Raw genomic sequence first — 18,968 nt, 5'->3', positions numbered from 1 at the left:
GAGATATTTAGGGTTAAAGTTTGTTTTTGTTCTATTAAGTGAAAACTTTAACTTCAAATATCTCGAAAACTACTTGATAGATTTTGTTTATATTTTACCTGTATATGAAGACTACTTTTGTCTATAATTGTGTAAAATTTAGTAAAAATCTATCAAGCAGAAACGAGATATTTAGGGTTAAAGTTTGTTTCTGTTCTAATAAGTGAAAACTTTAACTTCAAATATCTCGAAAACTACTCGATAGATTTTGTTTATATTTTACCTGTATATGAAGACTACTATTGTCTATAATTGTGTAAAATTTAGTAAAAATCTATCGAGCTGAAAACGAGATATTTAGGGTTAAAGTTTGTTTCTGTTCTATTAAGTGAAAACTTTAAATTCCAATATCTCGAAAACTACTTGATAGATTTTGTTTATATTTTACCTGTATATGAAGACTACTATTGTCTATAATTGTGTAAAACTTAGTAAAAATCTATCGAGCAGAAAACGAGATATTTAGGGTTAAAGTTTGTTTCTGTTCAATTAAGTGAAAACTTTAACTTCAAATATCACGAAAACTACTCGATAGATTTTGTTTATATTTTCTCTGTATATGAAGACTACTATTGTCTATAATTGTATAAAATTTAGTAAAAATCTATCGAGCAGAAAACGAGATATTTAGGGTTAAAGTTTGTTTCTGTTCTAAAAAGTGAAAAGTTTAACTTCAAATATCTCGAAAACTAATCAAAAGATTTTGTTTATATTTTACCAGTATATGAAGACTACTTTTGTCTGTAATTGTGTAAAATTTAGTAAAAATCTATCGAGCAGAAAACGAGATATTTAGGGTTAAAGTTTGTTTCTGTTCTACTAAGTGAACACTTTAACTTCAAATATCTCGAAAACTACTCGATAGATTTTGTTTATATTTTACCTGTATATGAAGACTACTATTGTCTATAATTGTGTAAAATTTAGTAAAAATCTATCGAGTGGAAAACGAGATATTTAGGGTTAAAGTTTGTTTCTGTTCTATTAAGTGAAAACTTTAACTTCAAATATTTCGAAAACTAGTTGATAGATTTTGTTTATATTTTCCCTGTATATTAAGACTACTATTGTCTATAATTGTATAAAATTTAGTAAAAATCTATCGAGCAGAAAACGAGATATTTAGGGTTAAAGTTTGTTTCTGTTCTAAAAAGTGAGAAGTTTAACTTCAAATATCTCGAAAACTAATCAAAAGATTTTGTTTACATTTTACCTGTATATGAAGACTACTTTTGTCTATAATTGTGTAAAATTTAGTAAAAATCTATCGAGCAGAAAACGAGATATTTAGGGTTAAAGTTTGTTTCTGTTCTAATAAGTGAAAACTTTAACTTCAAATATCTCGAAAACTACTCGATAGATTTTGTTTATATTTTACCTGTATATGAAGACTACTATTGTCTATAATTGTGTAAAATTTAGTAAAAATCTATCGAGCAGAAAACGAGATATTTAGGGCTAAAGTTTGTTTCTGTTCTATTAAGTGAAAATTTAACTTCAAATATCTCGAAAACTACTCGATAGATTTTGTTTATATTTTCTCTGTATATGAAGACTACTATTGTCTATAATTGTATAAAATTTAGTAAAAATCTATCGAGCAGAAAACGAGATATTTAGGGTTAAAGTTTGTTTTTGTTCTAATAAGTGAAAACTTTAACTTCAAATATCTCGAAAACTACTCGATAGATTTTGTTTATATTTTACCTGTATATTAAGACTACTATTGTCTATAATTGTATAAAATTTAGTAAAAATCTATCTAGCAGAAAACGAGATATTTAGGGTTAAAGTTTGTTTCTGTTCTAAAAAGTGAAAAGTTTAACTTCAAATATCTCGAAAACTAATCAAAAGATTTTGTTTATATTTTGCCAGTATATAAAGACTACTTTTGTCTATAATTGTGTAAAATTTAGTAAAAATCTATCGAGCAGAAAACGAGATATTTAGGGTTAAAGTTTGTTTCTGTTCTACTAAGTGAACACTTTAACTTCAAATATCTCGAAAACTACTCGATAGATTTTGTTTATATTTTACCTGTATATGAAGACTACTATTGTCTATAATTGTGTAAAATTTAGTAAAAATCTATCGAGTGGAAAACGAGATATTTAGGGTTAAAGTTTGTTTCTGTTCTATTAAGTGAAAACTTTAACTTCAAATATCTCGAAAACTACTCGATAGATTTTGTTTATATTTTCTCTGTATATGAAGACTACTATTGTCTATAATTGTATAAAATTTAGTAAAAATCTATCGAGCAGAAAACGAGATATTTAGGGTTAAAATTTGTTTCTGTTCTAAAAAGTGAAAAGTTTAACTTCAAATATCTCGAAAACTAATCAAAAGATTTTGTTTATATTTTACCAGTATATGAAGACTACTTTTGTCTATAATTGTGTAACATTTAGTAAAAATCTATCGAGCAGAAAACGAGATATTTAGGGTTAAAATTTGTTTCTGTTTTAATAAGTGAAAATTTTAACTTCAAATATCTCGAAAACTAATCAAAAGATTTTGTTTATATTTTACCAGTATATGAAGACTACTTTTGTCTATAATTGTGTAACATTTAGTAAAAATCTATCGAGCAGAAAACGAGATATTTAGGGTTAAAATTTGTTTCTGTTCTACTAAGTGAACACTTTAACTTCAAATATCTCGAAAACTACTCGATAGATTTTGTTTATATTTTACCTGTATATGAAGACTACTATTGTCTATAATTGTGTAAAATTTAGTAAAAATCTATCGAGTGGAAAACGAGATATTTAGGGTTAAAGTTTGTTTCTGTTCTATTAAGTGAAAACTTTAACTTCAAATATCTCGAAAACTAGTTGATAGATTTTGTTTATATTTTCCCTGTATATTAAGACTACTATTGTCTATAATTGTATAAAATTTAGTAAAAATCTATCGAGCAGAAAACGAGATATTTAGGGTTAATGTTTGTTTCTGTTCTAAAAAGTGAGAAGTTTAACTTCAAATATCTCGAAAACTAATCAAAAGATTTTGTTTATATTTTACCTGTATATGAAGACTACTTTTGTCTATAATTGTGTAAAATTTAGTAAAAATCTATCGAGCAGAAAACGAGATATTTAGGGTTAAAGTTTGTTTCTGTTCTAATAAGTGAAAACTTTAACTTCAAATATCTCGAAAACTACTCGATAGATTTTGTTTATATTTTACCTGTATATGAAGACTACTATTGTTTATAATTGTGTAAAATTTAGTAAAAATCTATCGAGCAGAAAACGAGATATTTAGGGCTAAAGTTTGTTTCTGTTCTATTAAGTGAAAACTTTAACTTCAAATATCTCGAAAACTACTCGATAGATTTTGTTTATATTTTCTCTGTATATGAAGACTACTATTATCTATAATTGTATAAAATTTAGTAAAAATCTATCGAGCAGAAAACGAGATATTTAAGGTTAAAATTTGTTTCTGTTCTAAAAAGTGAAAAGTTTAACTTCAAATATCTCGAAAACTAATCAAAAGATTTTGTTTATATTTTACCAGTATATGAAGACTACTTTTGTCTATAATTGTGTAACATTTAGTAAAAATCTATCGAGCAGAAAACGAGATATTTAGGGTTAAAATTTGTTTCTGTTTTAATAAGTGAAAATTTTAACTTCAAATATCTCGAAAACTACTCGTTAGATTTTGTTTATATTTTACCTGTTTATGAAGACTACTATTGTCTATAATTGTGTAAAATTTAGTAAAAATCTATCGAGCAGAAAACGAGATATTTAGGGTTAATGTTTGTTTCTGTTCTATTAAGTGAAAACTTTAACTTCAAATATCTCGAAAACTACTCGATAGATTTTGTTTATATTTTACCTGTATATGAAGACTACTATTGTCTATAATTGTGTAAAATGTAGTAAAAATCTATCGAGCAGAAAACGAGATATTTAGGGTTAAAGTTTGTTTCTGTTCTATTAAGTGAAAACTTTAACTTCAAATATCTCGAAAACTACTCAATAGATTTTGTTTATATTTTCCCTGTATATGAAGACTACTATTGTCTATAACTGTATAAAATTTAGTAAAAATCTATCGAGTAGAAAACGATATATTTAGGGTTAAAGTTTGTTTCTGTTCTAATAAGTGAAAATTTTAACTTCAAATATCTCGATAACTACTCGATAGATTTTGTTTTTATTTTACCTGTATATAAAGACTACTATTGTCTATAATTGTGTAAAATTTAGTAAAAATATATCGAGCAGAAAACGAGATATTTAGGGCTAAAGTTTGTTTTTGTTCTACTAAGTGAAAACTTCAACTTCAAATATCTCGAAAACTACAAGATAGATTTTGTTTATATTTTACTTGTATATGAAGACTGAAAATGAGATATTCAGGGTTAAAGTTTGTTTCTATTCTATTAAGTGAAAACTTTAACTTCAAATGTCTCGAAAACTACTCGATAGATTTTGTTTATATTTTCCCTGTATATGAAGACTACTATTGTCTATAATTGTGTAAAATTTAGTAAAAATCTACCGAGCAGAAAACGAGATATTTAGGGTTAAAGTTTGTTTCTGTTCTAATAAGTGAAAACTTTAACTTCAAATATCTCGAAAACTACTCGATAGATTTTGTTTATATTTTCCCTGTATATGAAGACTACTTTTGTCTATAATTGTATAAAATTTAGTAAAAATCTATCGAGCAGAAAACGAGATATTTAGGGTTAAAGTTTGTTTCTGTTCTAATAAGTGAAAACTTTAACTTCAAATATCTCGAAAACTACTCGATAGATTTTGTTTATATTTTCGCTGTATATGAAGACTACTATTGTCTATAATTGTATAAAATTTAGTAAAAATCTATCGAGCAGAAAACGAGATATTTAGGGTTAAAGTTTGTTTTTGTTCTAATAAGTGAAAACTTTAACTTCAAATATCTCGAAAACTACTCGATAGATTTTGTTTATATTTTACCTGTATATGAAGACGACTATTGTCTATAATTGTGTAAAATTTAGTAAAAATCTATCAAGCAGAAAACGAGATATTTAGGGTTAAAGTTTGTTTCTGTTCTAATAAGTGAAAACTTTTACTTCAAATATCTCGAAAACTACTCGATAGATTTTGTTTATATTTTACCTGTATATTAAGACTACTAATGTCTATAATTGTGTAATATTTAGTAAAAATCTATCGAGCAGAAAACGAGATATTTAGGGTTAATATTTGTTTCTGTTCTATTAAGTGAAAACTTTAACTTCAAATATCTCGAAAACTACTCGATAGATTTTGTTTATATTTTCGCTGTATATGAAGACTACTATTGTCTATAATTGTGTAAAATGTAGTAAAAATCTATCGAGTAGAAAACGAGATATTTAGGGTTAATGTTTGTTTCTCTTCTATTAAGTGAAAACTTTAACTTCAAATATCTCGAAAACTACTCAAAAGATTTTGTTTATATTTTACCTGTATATGAAGACTACTTTTGTCTATAATTGTGTATATTTTACTTGTATATGAAGGCTACTATTGTCTAGAATTGTGTAAGATTTAGTAAAAATCTATCGAGCAGAAAACGTGTGAATCGAAATCTGATGAATAGAAGGAGAGATAGAGCTTTGAAATTTGAAGTATTTTAAAACCACTAAATTTTATTCTTCTATTTCTCAGTAACTATTAACATTAGTAGAATGCTATTTATATCAGTTATGAAGTAAACTTTTCTCTACAATTAGGTAAATAAATCATTGAATTCTGAACAATAGGAAGAGAGATATAGAGTTTTGAAATTTGAAATATTAGAAAACCGCCAAAATTCAACCTTCAATATCTCATTAACTATTCTTACTAGAATGTTGCCATTTATATCAGTTATAGAGTTAACTTTTCACTACATTTCTGCAAAGGTTTGATTAAAATCTGATCTTTTGGTAGAGTGAAATGTAATCATTATCAAGAGAGATATAGAGGTTTGAAGTTTGAAATATTAGAAAACCGCCAAAATTCAACCTTCAATATCTCATTAACTATTCTTACTAGAATGTTGCCATTTATATCAGTTATAGAGTTAACTTTTCACTACATTTCTGCAAAGGTTTGATTAAAATCTGATCTTTTGGTAGAGTGAAATGTAATCATTATCAAGAGAGATATAGAGGTTTGAAGTTTGAAATATTAGAAAACCGCCAAAATTCAACCTTCAATATCTCATTAACTATTCTTACTAGAATGTTGCCATTTATATCAGTTATAGAGTTAACTTTTCACTACATTTCTGCAAAGGTTTGATTAAAATCTGATCTTTTGGTAGAGTGAAATCTAATCATTATCAAGAGAGATATAGGGGTTTGAAATTTGATGTATTTGAAAACCGCCAAAATTTAACCTTCTATATCTCTTCTATATACAACTATTATCAGTAAAACATAGCGATTTTATCCCGTTATTGTTTTTTTTTCTTTTCATTTTGTTTAAGGTTTGATTAAAATCTGATTAATAGGAAGAGATTTAGAGGTTTGAAATTTGAAGCAATTGAAAACCACTTTAATTTAAATTTAACTTTCTCAAGAATACGTTTTTAATAAAATAGGTAAGTAGAAAAATTAAACTGTGAATACAATACTTCCTTTTAAGAGAAATAAGAAACAGCAAAGAGAAATTAAACTTAAAATACGCACGATTGCTCTGCTTGTCTTTAGTAGGTGTAAGAGCATGATGACACTTTAAAGAGTCACTTTAGGGGAGTTTTAACCGCTTTTTGGTGCTTAATTTTATCAAAATCTGGTTATGCGTCTTAGAAGTATTAGTAATAATATTGTAAGTGTGGGCCATACTTGCATGAGGCAACCTCCTCTGTTAAAAAGAATATGGTTGAGTCTTCCAAAATGCATATCTATACAAAATTTCGATTTGAATGACACTTCAAATGAAAATCGGTAGATTCGTCGATAATTTTAAGCGATTGCCTTACTTTTTGTTAATAGATGTAAGAGCAGTACGTTATCTTAATATTACGTAGTGGAGCCCTAACCATTTCAACCTGCCAAATATTATCAAGATCAGGCTTAAAATTTACACGTGTTATTTTAGCAATAATAATTTTTTTGGGGTGCCTTACATACATGGGGTTAACTCTTCTTTGATTCAATGTACAGCGTCAAGACCCGCTCCCCCCCCCCCAAAAAAAGACACATCTACCTAAAATTCTGAATCGTATGACACCTCATTCATGAAAATCGGTTCACGCGTTTAGGTGCTACATTGTTTACAAAAATAAGTAGCAACAAGTACATTTATCTGAAAACGCTGTATGTGCTCATTTTCAACAACTTTTTTCTCGAAACCAATTAGATCTGGGTTGTTGCAAAAAAAATTACAGTTATAAAGGATGATTTTCCCTATATTATAAAGAAAACTTAAGAATTTTATCTTTTTTAGAAAAAGAAAAAAAAATTTGTAAAAATTGGGTGATTTTCAACGTCACGTATTTTCATGCACTTTTTGACGATCAACCCTTATACAACTGTCCTACTGGATAGTTTTTAATTTAAACTAGATGCGTTTCTTTTTTTACCTTATTTGAGTTATGCTGTCCACAGACCCTTATCACTGACAAAGACATATACCCCGTATTAAGACTTTTGTCGTGCTCAGAGATGCTAAAAACTTGTACTTCTGAAGAAAACTAAGAACAGAAATTCCCACACGAATACACTACACACACTATGCAAGGAAAAAGAACAAGTAAAATAATAATAATAATAATAAATACAACATAAAGGGTAATAATTTAGACATATTGTTCGAAGAAGCCTATTTATTTTCAGAACATTTTGTTTTGTGTGTAAAGGAAAAAAAAACAAACATAACCTTTTAAGTTTACGAAGTGCATTAATCGTGAAGGCAGTGTGCCGTCATTTTACATTTATAACACTCTTCAGAATTCATTTAAAAATAATGAAAATTCATGAATTAATACTGTTGATGCATCACAAAACAATAAAATTATCTTTGGTATAAAATTATAATTAATGGAAAAAACTAATGGCCGACTTACGTTAATTTTTAGATTACAACAACAATCCTACAATTATTCTTAGAAAGTTCTAATATTCGTTGTGATAATTCAATCAGTTATGGCTTATTGTCAAATCTAATATTTTATTTGAAAATACAGTCAACATAAAATTAGACCTTTTTTTTTGTACTTTTCATGCGAGAATTGCAAAATAAATTTTATTTACTTAAATACCTCGGTGGAATATACCTTTTTCAAATAGTAACTCAAACTAAATGCTACAATAGCATTTTTATAGTGTTTACTTGTACTGTAATTGGCAAAGATACTTCTTTAGGATGTATAAAATAAATATTTTAATTAGACTACCTTTATAACACGAGACAAATCATTTATTAAAGACTAACTTGTAGTAATCAACTTCTTACTAAGAATCAACATTATTTTTCATTAAATACTTTAAAAAAAAAAAAAGAAAAAGTAGTTTAAAGCAGGACTCGGAACATGTGTTGGCTCAACATCCAAAACCACCAGCCTACCGCCGTCTATGCAACCGATTATTTCTCTAGTTACCAGAAATGTACATAATCAAAATGCATGTCCATGTAATTCCAGTGGTGGTCGCTTTTCTTTTTTTTTTGAACCCAAATAGAAAATATAAATGGACGCAATATGATGCTGTAGAAAAGGTTATCAAAAACTTTTTTTGTGAAATATTATAAATCCTACAAAAAAGACACGAGTAAAGAAGGGTATTGATGGTAATACTACTAACACATTATGCCTTTAAATTAACACTCGAAGAGATGCATACTTTCAATATGTATCAAAGTACCAACTATACAACTATCCCCCGATTTACACGGTACTCGATTTACACGATTTTTAAAATATGAAATTAAAAAAAAAAAAATTCCACACATTTTTTAATTCCGTTCGATTTGTTTACATTGCAACCCTTAGAGATCAAGGGATAATTTCGACTTTTAAGGCACTGTACATCAAGCGAACCTTCAAGTACATTTTAGAACAAATGGAAAATGATGAATCTCTATCGATTTCGGATGCTTGGAAAAAATTCACAATCTTGGATTGTGTTAAACATGTTAGCATATCATATACGGAGATTAAGCCATCAACGCAGAATGCCTGCTGGAAAAAATTATGGCCAGAAGTGGTGAAAGGTGGAAATTCCGTATTACCATTGGAGCACGAATATTCTCAGATAACGGAGATAGCGCATACAATAGGAGGAGAAGGTTTCGAAGATTTTGTTGAGGCAGATGTTGTAGAACTAATGGTGGACAAAGAACTAGATGAGAATGATTTAGTTGTCATGGTTAATGCAACAAATATTCGTGATAGTGATCCTGATGAAGAGGAGTCTGACCCAGTAGCGTTCACAGCAAAAGTTATCCGTGAAGGACTTGAATTAGGGCGAAAATTGGGTAATCAATTTTGTACAAAATGACCCAAATGTTGTAACGAGCTCTCCTATTTCAGCGAAATATTGATAAATGCTTAACTAAATATGAGGAGGTCTATAATGATTTGACCAAAAACCAAACACAATTGTTAATTACGGATTTCATTACGAAGGTTCAGCGATCTGAAATTACTTCTTATTCATCTAACAACGAAAGTGAATTGCACCAAATACTATCGAGTGATGAAAGTGACATCATAGTAAACAGAAAGAAAAAACGAAGAGTCTATGAAAGTGATAGCAGTACATAATGAAATTTTTTAATTTACATTTCTTGTTTCTACACGTAAAATGAATTATATACACTATTATTATTTTTATGTTTTTTAAGATGTATTTAGTTTTATTTTATTTTGAAATAAATAACTGAATTATGCACATTTAGTTTATTTTCGATTTACACGGTTTTACGTATAAAAATCATCGATTTCGATTTACACGGTTTTCTCTGGAACCTATCTTCCGTGTAAATCGGGGGATAGGTGTACTTTCCTTAAAAAATTAAATTAGAAATGTGAAATGGAAACAAGATTATGTTCGGTTTAGAATACCTGATATAAAAATGCGTCGCTAAATTTCCTAGATCCTTTACGTTATCCAAAGTAGTATTATGAACCATTTTTTTTTTTTTTTAATCTTTACTGAACAGGTGCAAACTCAATAGGAAGGGAATTTGCAGACGTGATTTTTTACACATGACTGGACAACTTACTCGCTAGCTTTAGTAAAACATTTTTTGGCATTTATTAAAATAATAAATAGAATTGAAAGAAATTTAAATGCAAAGTAATATTCTAGTGAAAAATTTGTTTTCATGAAGCAAAAATTATGGATTCCACAAAAAAAAAAACTGCTTTAACTAGTATAGCACTGAAAACAATTACATGCAATGGAAATTTGGGGAGGTTATAAATTATGTTTTAACAACCTTTTTTTACAGATAAGATTTGCAATTTAAACCTTTTACAAAAAAACAAATTCATAAAGGAATGTAAAATGAATAAAGCGTAATTATTAAATTTTAGATAGTTTCAAACTCAGATTCTTAATGACAATATTAAAATAATGAATTTTTTTTAGTTATAAAATCAGTTTTCTTCTCTCGTAGCTTTTCTTTCGTTGTTTTTGTAAAAAAAAAAAAAAAGGAATATATGGCAGCATATGGTAATAAGATTTTCTTATACTAACGGCAAGATGAAGAATGAGATCTATAGCACGCAAATTAATCTTTTTTCTTATCCCTTTATCTTAGCAATTACAATAGGCAAATATAAAAAAATAAAACTAAAGCGTTTGTTGATCATTCGCCAAGCATTGAATCCGTAAAATATCCAATGCCTAAATTTCTTGAAAAATGTAATTTCTCCAAAGGGTTGTTTACAGTCCAAGCGAACAGCCGTACATTCTTTGCTCTCCAGCATAGTACTGTCTCCCTTTAACAGAAAATTATGAAAAATTATTTAAGAACTAATCAAAAGAAACTTTTAAGAATGCAATTAAGCTGTATCACCTATCAGAAAGTTAAGCGTAAATGTCGCTTGGCAAACTAATTTTTACTCACGAATCAAATTTCTGTTTGTCGGAGAATTTAATTTAACAAGATAATTGCTAATTTGTGGAGAGCGAGTAAAATTTGGTTTTGACAAATGGAGCACAATTTATCATGATTGTTTTACAGATTACACATCAACCGGGTTACTTTTGTATTATATTAAGTACCAATATACAGTAATTACTTACGGTGTAATAATGTCTTTGCAAATTAGTACCGCAGAGAAGCCGATCAAATGATGTGCGATATGATTAAAAAGCCAGGTAGTTACATGATCCATTAATCTAGCAACACAGTGCGCTGGAATGAAAGTAGAATATGGTACACAATCAGCTTGTTTTAATGAATACTTCTTACATGACATGTAGAGGGGTCTCCATGCCATAGAAACCACAATTGCTGGATTCGCACGTCTTATCTGTTCATAAAAAAAAATATCAATATTTATCGAAATTTACTTCAGATGAAGCCTTTGCAAATATGTTTGAAAACACAAAATACAAATTTTTAGTCCACCTTGTACCTTCTTCAATTATATTACTTCAGTTTAGAAATGAAATTAGATTAAAAATAATATGATAAATACTAATCTTACATTATAAAGGAAGATTCCGTTGAAGGAACTAACAATAGTTCTTTTATACATCTTTGGATATTTTTCATACATTTTTAATACTACATTTACTGTCTGAAAGAAAAATTTAAAAAATTAACTGAAATTCTATCACTAACATAGAAGCTATTCCTCAACATTTAACATTACAGAATAGTTATTACTGTTTCAATGTTTTAAATTCTGAAAACAAATTCTCACTAAATAATACCAATTTAAAAAACCAAACTATGAAATTCTATTAATACCTCAGGCCGATCATCTTTAACATCAATGAACATTCTAAGATCCCAATCTACGCATTTTTTGATGACATCTTCGAATAGAGGAATACGTGTCCCTTCGTATTTCTTGCTGGAATAATTATTTTAAACTAAAATGTTATTCTAGTAAATAAAAATACAGAAAATTGTATACATATACGAAATGCTGCATTACTATCGACCACTAATAATTAAAAAACAGATTTTTGGTCATGGAGATTATCATTATCTCTTGAAGTTGTTCATTTATGTAGTAATATATATCCGCGAGTAATATTGAAAACACAATCAAATCTTAGGATTAGTTAAACGGATTAGATACATTCCTAACGAACCCTCCAGAACCAAATATATCTATTATTTTGTGCCCTCATTTTTAGAGAGTATCAATCCAAGTTGAGTATTAAATGTTTTAACATTATTATTATCTTACTGAAATGGATGTTTTATAGAAATGTCCAATTCTTTTACTTCACTCCATAGTTTTTCAGTAATTTGACCCACTATATTTGTAACCCTATCCAAAGTTACATCGTGAAAGAGCACAGGCACGAAGTCTGCTGTTAGTACCAAATCAAATTCAACCGCTACTGCTCCATTTTTGTAGCACTGCAGGAGATTGGAGATTATAACTCTTAAATTAACATCATATGTAATCAATTTAGAGTGCATAAGCGAAATTTCCACTTACCAATTCCAATGCTTCCAAACTATTCTCTGGAGCTTCTATGCCTGCAAACCTGTGAGCAATGACTTTCATTGCGAAATCAGTTGGTTCATCTGGACACGAAACTACATCGCCGCTGCTGCTGCTGCTTTCGCATAAAATATCTCCTTTCAGCTCACTTCCTAAGATTTCCTGGACAATTGATTCGTGAGGAGTTGGAATTGCGAAGGTAGTTATCAACCAATATGTTACTATAGGGCCCGCAATTAGTAAAGACATCACAAACAAGTTTGTAACTTCCACAGCTAATAAAAATATTGTGAAAATCCATATCCAGAGATAAAGACAAGAACATGCTAACTTAAAGTCTACAACTGCCTGCAAAGGCATTTTAAACGCTGCACTCAAACCGACCTAGATTAATCAACGCCAAATGCAATTTCGATTGCCAACCTACACTTCATATCAAATATTATTTGCACTATCAGCTCATAAATATTTCTAACCTGTCGCCACAAATGTACAAAATGTAAACCATATACTATCGATTACCATTCTCACATACGGACGCCATAAATCATCGATATCTGGAAAAATTGCACTATTTTGTGTAACAGTCTCTAATAAAACCTCCCTAAATTTGTATTCTTTATAATAATAACAATTGACAAGTAAAAATGAGTAATTTAGGTCTAAATTCAGGATATAAAGTTCTTTTAGTAAACAGCCCTGATGTTTCTTCTGCAAAAATAATTTCTCTTGTGGAAGAAATCTCTAAAGTTGTTACGATATCTGGATCGGTCAAAGTTGAAAATTCTTGCAGAATATCAAAAGGTATTTTAAATTCTCGTTAAGCTTCCAAAAAATGATACTAAGCTTACTTACTTAGATGTAAATTTCAGGGGACCATAACTCATCAACTTTTGATGTTATATTATCTGGAATTTTATCACCTCATAATGTCTTACATGAAGCCAAAATTCTTGAAATATTTTTGCAGATAGTTAAGCCGGGAGGTAGGATCTTGATAAGAGAATTAGTTAGATTAAATGATGGAAATTTGAGGTTGGTTTTTTTCACTAATTTGTTATTATTGAGTTGCCATTATTTTCTTAGCTTTATCCAATCTTAATTTACTTTAGTCATTAATCGCCTTGGCTAAATTATAAAAATGTGTTAATTATTAAAATAAATTTAATGTTTTAGAACTGAAGAGAGTCTTCAGACAGAATTAAAATTATCTGGTCTAACAAATATTGTCGGGAAAGAAATTAGTCTAAATGATGAAGAAAAAGTTGAAATTGGAAAACATTTAGAGCATCAAAATTTTGTTTTAGTAGAATATGAAGGAGTGAAACCCAATTTCGAGGTATATTATCAAAAAAAAATTATTTTTTTAAGTAAGTACTTATGTAAATGGGTGCTGTGGTTTGCTTGCAAAAAATGGAGTTATTCTATTGTTCATAGTTCTACTTTCCTTTGCAAATAATTCAAATAGAAAACTGCAAAAATCGTGAGGCAAAGAAAATATTCCAGATTCAGAAGAGTTTTTCTTTTTTTACTTCCAACTAACACAGCCATTTTGAATTTAAGTTCATCGATTTAGTTTGAAACAAATAAATAAATTAACAAAAAGGACTTTCTACAAAGTATGCTAGATATTAATCCTAAACTATGTGCCTCTTACTGCCAATCTAATACTATAAGACTCTTTTTACGGCACAGCTATAGTCAATAGCAATTTCTTTTTGATTTCATCTCTCTCTTTTTCTAGCATGTTGAAAATCAAAGTTAGGTGTAGATAAATATCCACTTTGAACATAATTATTGTCTAGAAAATCATTACCCAATTAAGTAAAACAATTTGGGTATGTTGGTGAAGGTTCCTTAATACATATAATGTAAAAATAGTGAACATATAATTATAAATAATTTAATTAAAAGTTCATATTCTTCTAAGAAAAACATCATTTTGCTTATTTCTATCAAGATTCTTCAATATCCTGTGTCGTATATTTCTATTTAGAAAACTTATTCAGGTCGTCTGAATAGATTCATGTGGTAAAATTTGTCAAAATATTGTTGTATTGACCTTGAAGTAATTTATCTACAGGTAGGATCATCTGCGAGAATAAATTTAGCTGATAAGGCGAAAACCACAGCCACTGTTTGGAAATTAAGCGACACAGTAGATGATGATTTAATAGATTCTGATCAGCTGTTGGATGAAGATGACATGAAAAAACCTGATCCTGAAAATTTAAAAGGTAGGGATTATTGTTTACTAAAAAAATTTAATTTAAAGCCTTGTGAGAGAGAGAGGTGGATCAATTTAGATTACGGTGTGTAGGGAAGTCAGGTAGACGATTTCCTGCTCAGTCTGTATGTTGTATGTTAAATTAGCTGAATAAACTAATACCGATAATAAAGTGATGATGGAGAATTTGGCGCATCATTATTATTACTGACTGGAATCCTAATCATTATAACTGTTTTGAAGCAATATTATTGACTAGGGAATGAACTGGCTTCCATGTTAAAAGCCAAGAATATGCTCTACTTCGTTAAGTAAATTTTGTACATTTTTTTTTTTTTGGCCTTCTGGGCGTGCAGATTAGCCAGATTTTGTACATTACTCTTCATCTTAGATAATCCTTGAAAATAACAAAGCATTTATGTAAAAATATTTTTGTTAATGTAACCCAAGGTGTTTTATTTTTAGTGTGTGGAAGTTCTGGAAAGCGAAAAGCGTGTAAAAATTGTTCCTGTGGTCTTGCTGAAGAATTGGAAGAAAATCAAGGCAAAGGAGAACCAGCACCTGTTAAACCGTCTTCTTGTGGCAATGTTTGTAACCTTCTAAGTATCTTATTGATTTATACATTTTTTTTGTAAATGATCTTAAATAATCTTAAGTTATGAGGTTCTATTGTTAAGTAGAAGAAAACAATATGATTTTTTTGTCAATATTTCTCTGCAATTTTATTGCCTTAAGATAATGTATATTTAGCAATTAAAAGTGGAAAAATTCAATTTTCCAGACAGACAGGAATAGCAGTACGAAAAGTTGGGGAAATAAGTTTCAAACATTCCCACTCCCATTGTCACTGTGACATTCGTGTCCAGTTATTAGCCTATACAGAATACCCAATACAATTTTACCGTTTATAAACTATAACGTTTTTCTTATCCACAGAACACATGACTGGGGGCTATCTACCCAAACGACATTTAGTAAAGAAAATAAAAGTTAGGAATATAAATAATCTTTAATAAATGATAAGAATGTTTGAAAGAAGTTAAGAGACAAGTATTCACGTGATTTCCAATGCTAATAATACGAAGTTAGCAAAGAAGGTTTTGGATGGAATGCTTTAATTTAGATTACATTAGGGCGGCCTCAAGGCCTACGCCACTGCGACCTCTTTGGATCTATTGTGGCTCCCCTCACTCTATAGCTCACCCTCCAGACCTGTCCTTTTAATCAGACACTTAATGCTGGAGACTGACTCTTGGGTAAAACTCACAGGCCTTGGTTTTTCCTCCCCGAGAAGTAACATCCACACGAGCCCCTCATAATGACTCAACACGTGCAGTGCTGTTTCCTTCTCTTCCTGACAGAACCTACAGAGGCAATCATCTGCCAGGCCAATGCTTCAATTTGGATTCCTTTGCTATTTGTTTACTGGTGGTGGAGATAGAAGTGACAGAGCTTCTTATAATTGATATTACCTCTTTTCTGTCACTCATTACAATATATCATGTTACAGCCCCTAATTTGAAGATGAATTCTAGGAGGTCCGAAAGTTACGTTTTGTAACAAATTACACGAGAGATTTTAGTCGAATTGCAATTATTTGTGCAACCGTGTCTACCATACAAGTATGATAATTTTAGTTGGTTTCCAGGATTAAGCCCTCCTTACTAGTAGTAGAAGAGATCTATTCGATGGCTAGCATACTGGATCATCGTTTATGCCATATCTAAAGGAAATATAAGAGTTATCTTCTTCTTCTATCCATGGGTCCGGTTAAGAATTTGGGTAACTTAATCGGTAATTTTACAATGATTAGAGTTTCAACCATCTTTGTATTTCCATATTTATACTTCATGTGACAGCTGTTTCCATTGTATTCCGACTTTTAGTGTGCTTTTAAGATGTTTCGAAAGAAAGGTTCTTAAACTCGGATGCAAATTCTACAGCTTGCCTCTCAATATTGATTGACATTTCACTTTTAATAAGTACTTTGAAGTAAATAAAGTTGGCTTTTGACCTGAAGCCTGGCATTTAGAATTGTGTATTTTCTATTTAAACTTTCCAATAAATTTTCAATGTTTATTACAGTGTTACCTAGGAGACGCGTTTCGATGTGCTTCTTGCCCTTATTTGGGTATGCCAGCTTTTAAACCTGGAGAAAAGGTTCAACTATCACAGAACCAAATGCAAGCGGATGTATGAGACTAGCACAGACATTTAATGCTAGGCATCTTTTTCTCTATTTTTAATATACAATAAATAATAAATTGGCGAAAAAAGATTGTAACTACTAAATTTCTGTTTCTCTTAATAAAAATAAAGAATGGTAATGAAAATAATAAATACTAGTATAAAAAATTTATATTAAAACTTTTCACAAATACTTTTCTTATTTTTTCTTCAGTTACAGTATTGAGGAAATTTACATAATTGAGTGTATAAATAAATAATGTAATTTTTATATACTGATTTATATTTTTAGACGGCTAATACCTAATAGACCATAAGAAAGTGGTTTTTTTTTAAAGTTGAACATACAGCCAGTGAGAAATTTAAATGTACACTTATTAGTATTTATTTTTGTTTGTATTGCATCATTTTATTTTATAAAACTGTTTATATACTATTTTTATAATACAGTAAATAAACGTCGGAATCTTAATTAAAAAAAAGAAAATGCATTTTATACTGATTGGTCTCTGTGAAGAGTGTTTGCGCTGTATACAAATCGCTCTTCTTAAATCAAATGTGTTATCGGATCAACGATTGGCAAGTATGCAAGATGATTGTAATAAAAAAAAAAAAAAAAAAAAATTAACATTAATATTATACTATTGGGCCGTACTATTATTTTACCTCAAAATCTTAAAATAAAGAAAATAATTTAAAAAAACAAACAAACATATTTAAGTTCAGTGCTACGAAGTATAACAATAAAATAACCTACTATAAAAACTTTTTATCACAAAATAAAGGATTTGAGGTTTTTTTTTTTGTTTTTTTTTGTTTTTTTGTACAGTTCAGGATGTTGTAATAAAACGAAACATTTTAAGTTAAAAACTGAAGTCTGAATCATCATCATCATTCTCTGAATCACTTCCGCCGAACTTCTTTCTTTTCTTGGCTGGCTTCTGCCCCCCCAAAAAAAATACGTCAATAAAATTCATTAATTGAAATAACTTTTTCATAAAATATTAAAAACATTAAATTATATAAATTACTATCGAACGAAAAAGTGATTGTACAAGCGTTTCCTCTCTCTTTATGTTTCGTGACTTTGGGTGGTGTTACGAAGACGAAGGATACGAAGATGTAGGATAAAGTAGTTTTTTTTTTTTGCCAGGAACGATAGTTATACCAAAATTTGGATTGAAATTTTGAAAGGTTTTCTTTTCTTGGATGGGAAGCATACTTCCATTTGGCTAGCCCAAATTTTGGGAGTTTTAAGGTTATCTTTAAAAAAAAATACATAGGCGTTTCGCTCCTGCTAGCACTGTCACATTATCCTACTATTGAGATAGTTAGTTACGCTATGTTATTAGCATTTGATCACAGAAGTAAAAAAAAAAAAGGTTTAATTTTAAAAATAAGTTGAAGTTTTCAAAAAAGTTTCTTAATTTATAAAAGTTCAAGAAAAAAAAAAATTATGTATTGAAGTCTAAAGAGAATTTTTGCAGCTCTTTCATTTGTAAGATTTGATTGTACGGATTTGACCAGTGAGACATGTATATACCCAAATACTTGGCAGGAAGAGACTAGCCTTGTAGCTAGGCTTACCATAATTACGAAGAGCCAAACCGGGACGCAGAGGAGGAAGAGGCTCATTTTCGTTTTGCTTTTCGCTTAATTTGTGTTTTTCATATTTGAAATGCAATCAAAATTATTAAGAACTGAAAACATTTAATAAATACATGGGCGCGGGGAACGATCGGCCGGGGTGAAGGGTATTGTTCCAGTTTGACCGGGGCGCCGGGACAGGGAACTCAAACCGGAACGTATGGTAAGCCTACTTGTAGCTCCTCTTCAAAATATCCCAATTTTACTGAGAACTTCTGCCACCTCCTATCTACCATAAATTTTTCTAATT

General features: G+C 29.3%; 3 protein-coding genes across 5 annotated transcripts in view; 1 reads left to right on the top strand and 2 right to left on the bottom strand.

Annotated features, from left to right (window-relative positions):
- Positions 1-10,125: 10,125 nt before the first annotated feature.
- On the bottom strand, positions 10,126-13,217 carry LOC141446193 (glycerophosphodiester phosphodiesterase 1). The gene is made up of 6 exons (XM_074112679.1): positions 12,652-13,217; positions 12,394-12,569; positions 11,946-12,051; positions 11,680-11,772; positions 11,273-11,502; positions 10,126-10,965 (listed from the first exon to the last, which is right to left on the bottom strand). Exons 1-6 carry the CDS (start codon positions 13,015-13,017, stop codon positions 10,833-10,835), a joined length of 1,104 nt encoding a protein of 367 aa, XP_073968780.1. The 5' UTR covers positions 13,018-13,217; the 3' UTR covers positions 10,126-10,832.
- Positions 13,218-13,224: 7 nt separating this feature from the next.
- On the top strand, positions 13,225-17,558 carry CIAPIN1 (cytokine induced apoptosis inhibitor 1). The gene is made up of 6 exons (XM_074112686.1): positions 13,225-13,461; positions 13,530-13,692; positions 13,834-13,996; positions 14,741-14,894; positions 15,350-15,471; positions 16,970-17,558. Exons 1-6 carry the CDS (start codon positions 13,305-13,307, stop codon positions 17,081-17,083), a joined length of 873 nt encoding a protein of 290 aa, XP_073968787.1. The 5' UTR covers positions 13,225-13,304; the 3' UTR covers positions 17,084-17,558.
- Positions 17,225-18,968, bottom strand: part of Top2 (DNA topoisomerase 2) — a 24,775-nt gene continuing 23,031 nt past the window's right edge. For all 3 annotated transcript variants that reach the window (XM_074112663.1, XM_074112662.1, XM_074112660.1), the window contains one exon: positions 17,225-18,012. In XM_074112663.1, the coding sequence (XP_073968764.1) occupies positions 17,935-18,012 (78 nt within the window). In that variant the 3' untranslated portion in view covers positions 17,225-17,934. The remainder of the gene's footprint in view (positions 18,013-18,968) is intronic.

This window comes from Rhodnius prolixus, unplaced genomic scaffold (genome assembly GCF_049639745.1).
Source record: "Rhodnius prolixus isolate KJV_2025 unplaced genomic scaffold, Rpr scaffold_1, whole genome shotgun sequence".
Classification (NCBI taxonomy): domain Eukaryota; kingdom Metazoa; phylum Arthropoda; class Insecta; order Hemiptera; family Reduviidae; genus Rhodnius; species Rhodnius prolixus.
This window is presented reverse-complemented; position numbering and strand designations above follow the sequence as displayed.

What these genes read in the sequence shown, in the direction of transcription:
- CIAPIN1 (XM_074112686.1), top strand. Translation starts at nt 13,305, where the DNA reads ATGAGTAATTTAGGTCTAAATTCAGGATATAAAGTTCTTTTAGTAAAC. An exon ending in TTAAATGATGGAAATTTGAG is followed by an intron (nt 13,693 to 13,833) that starts GTTGGTTTTTTT and finishes TTAATGTTTTAG; the next exon opens with AACTGAAGAGAGTCTTCAGA. An exon ending in GAGTGAAACCCAATTTCGAG is followed by an intron (nt 13,997 to 14,740) that starts GTATATTATCAA and finishes ATTTATCTACAG; the next exon opens with GTAGGATCATCTGCGAGAAT.
- LOC141446193 (XM_074112679.1), bottom strand. Translation starts at nt 13,017, where the DNA reads ATGCCTTTGCAGGCAGTTGTAGACTTTAAGTTAGCATGTTCTTGTCTT. An exon ending in TCTATAAAACATCCATTTCA is followed by an intron (nt 12,052 to 12,393) that starts GTAAGATAATAA and finishes TAATTATTCCAG; the next exon opens with CAAGAAATACGAAGGGACAC. An exon ending in TGCAAAGACATTATTACACC is followed by an intron (nt 10,966 to 11,272) that starts GTAAGTAATTAC and finishes TTTCTGTTAAAG; the next exon opens with GGAGACAGTACTATGCTGGA.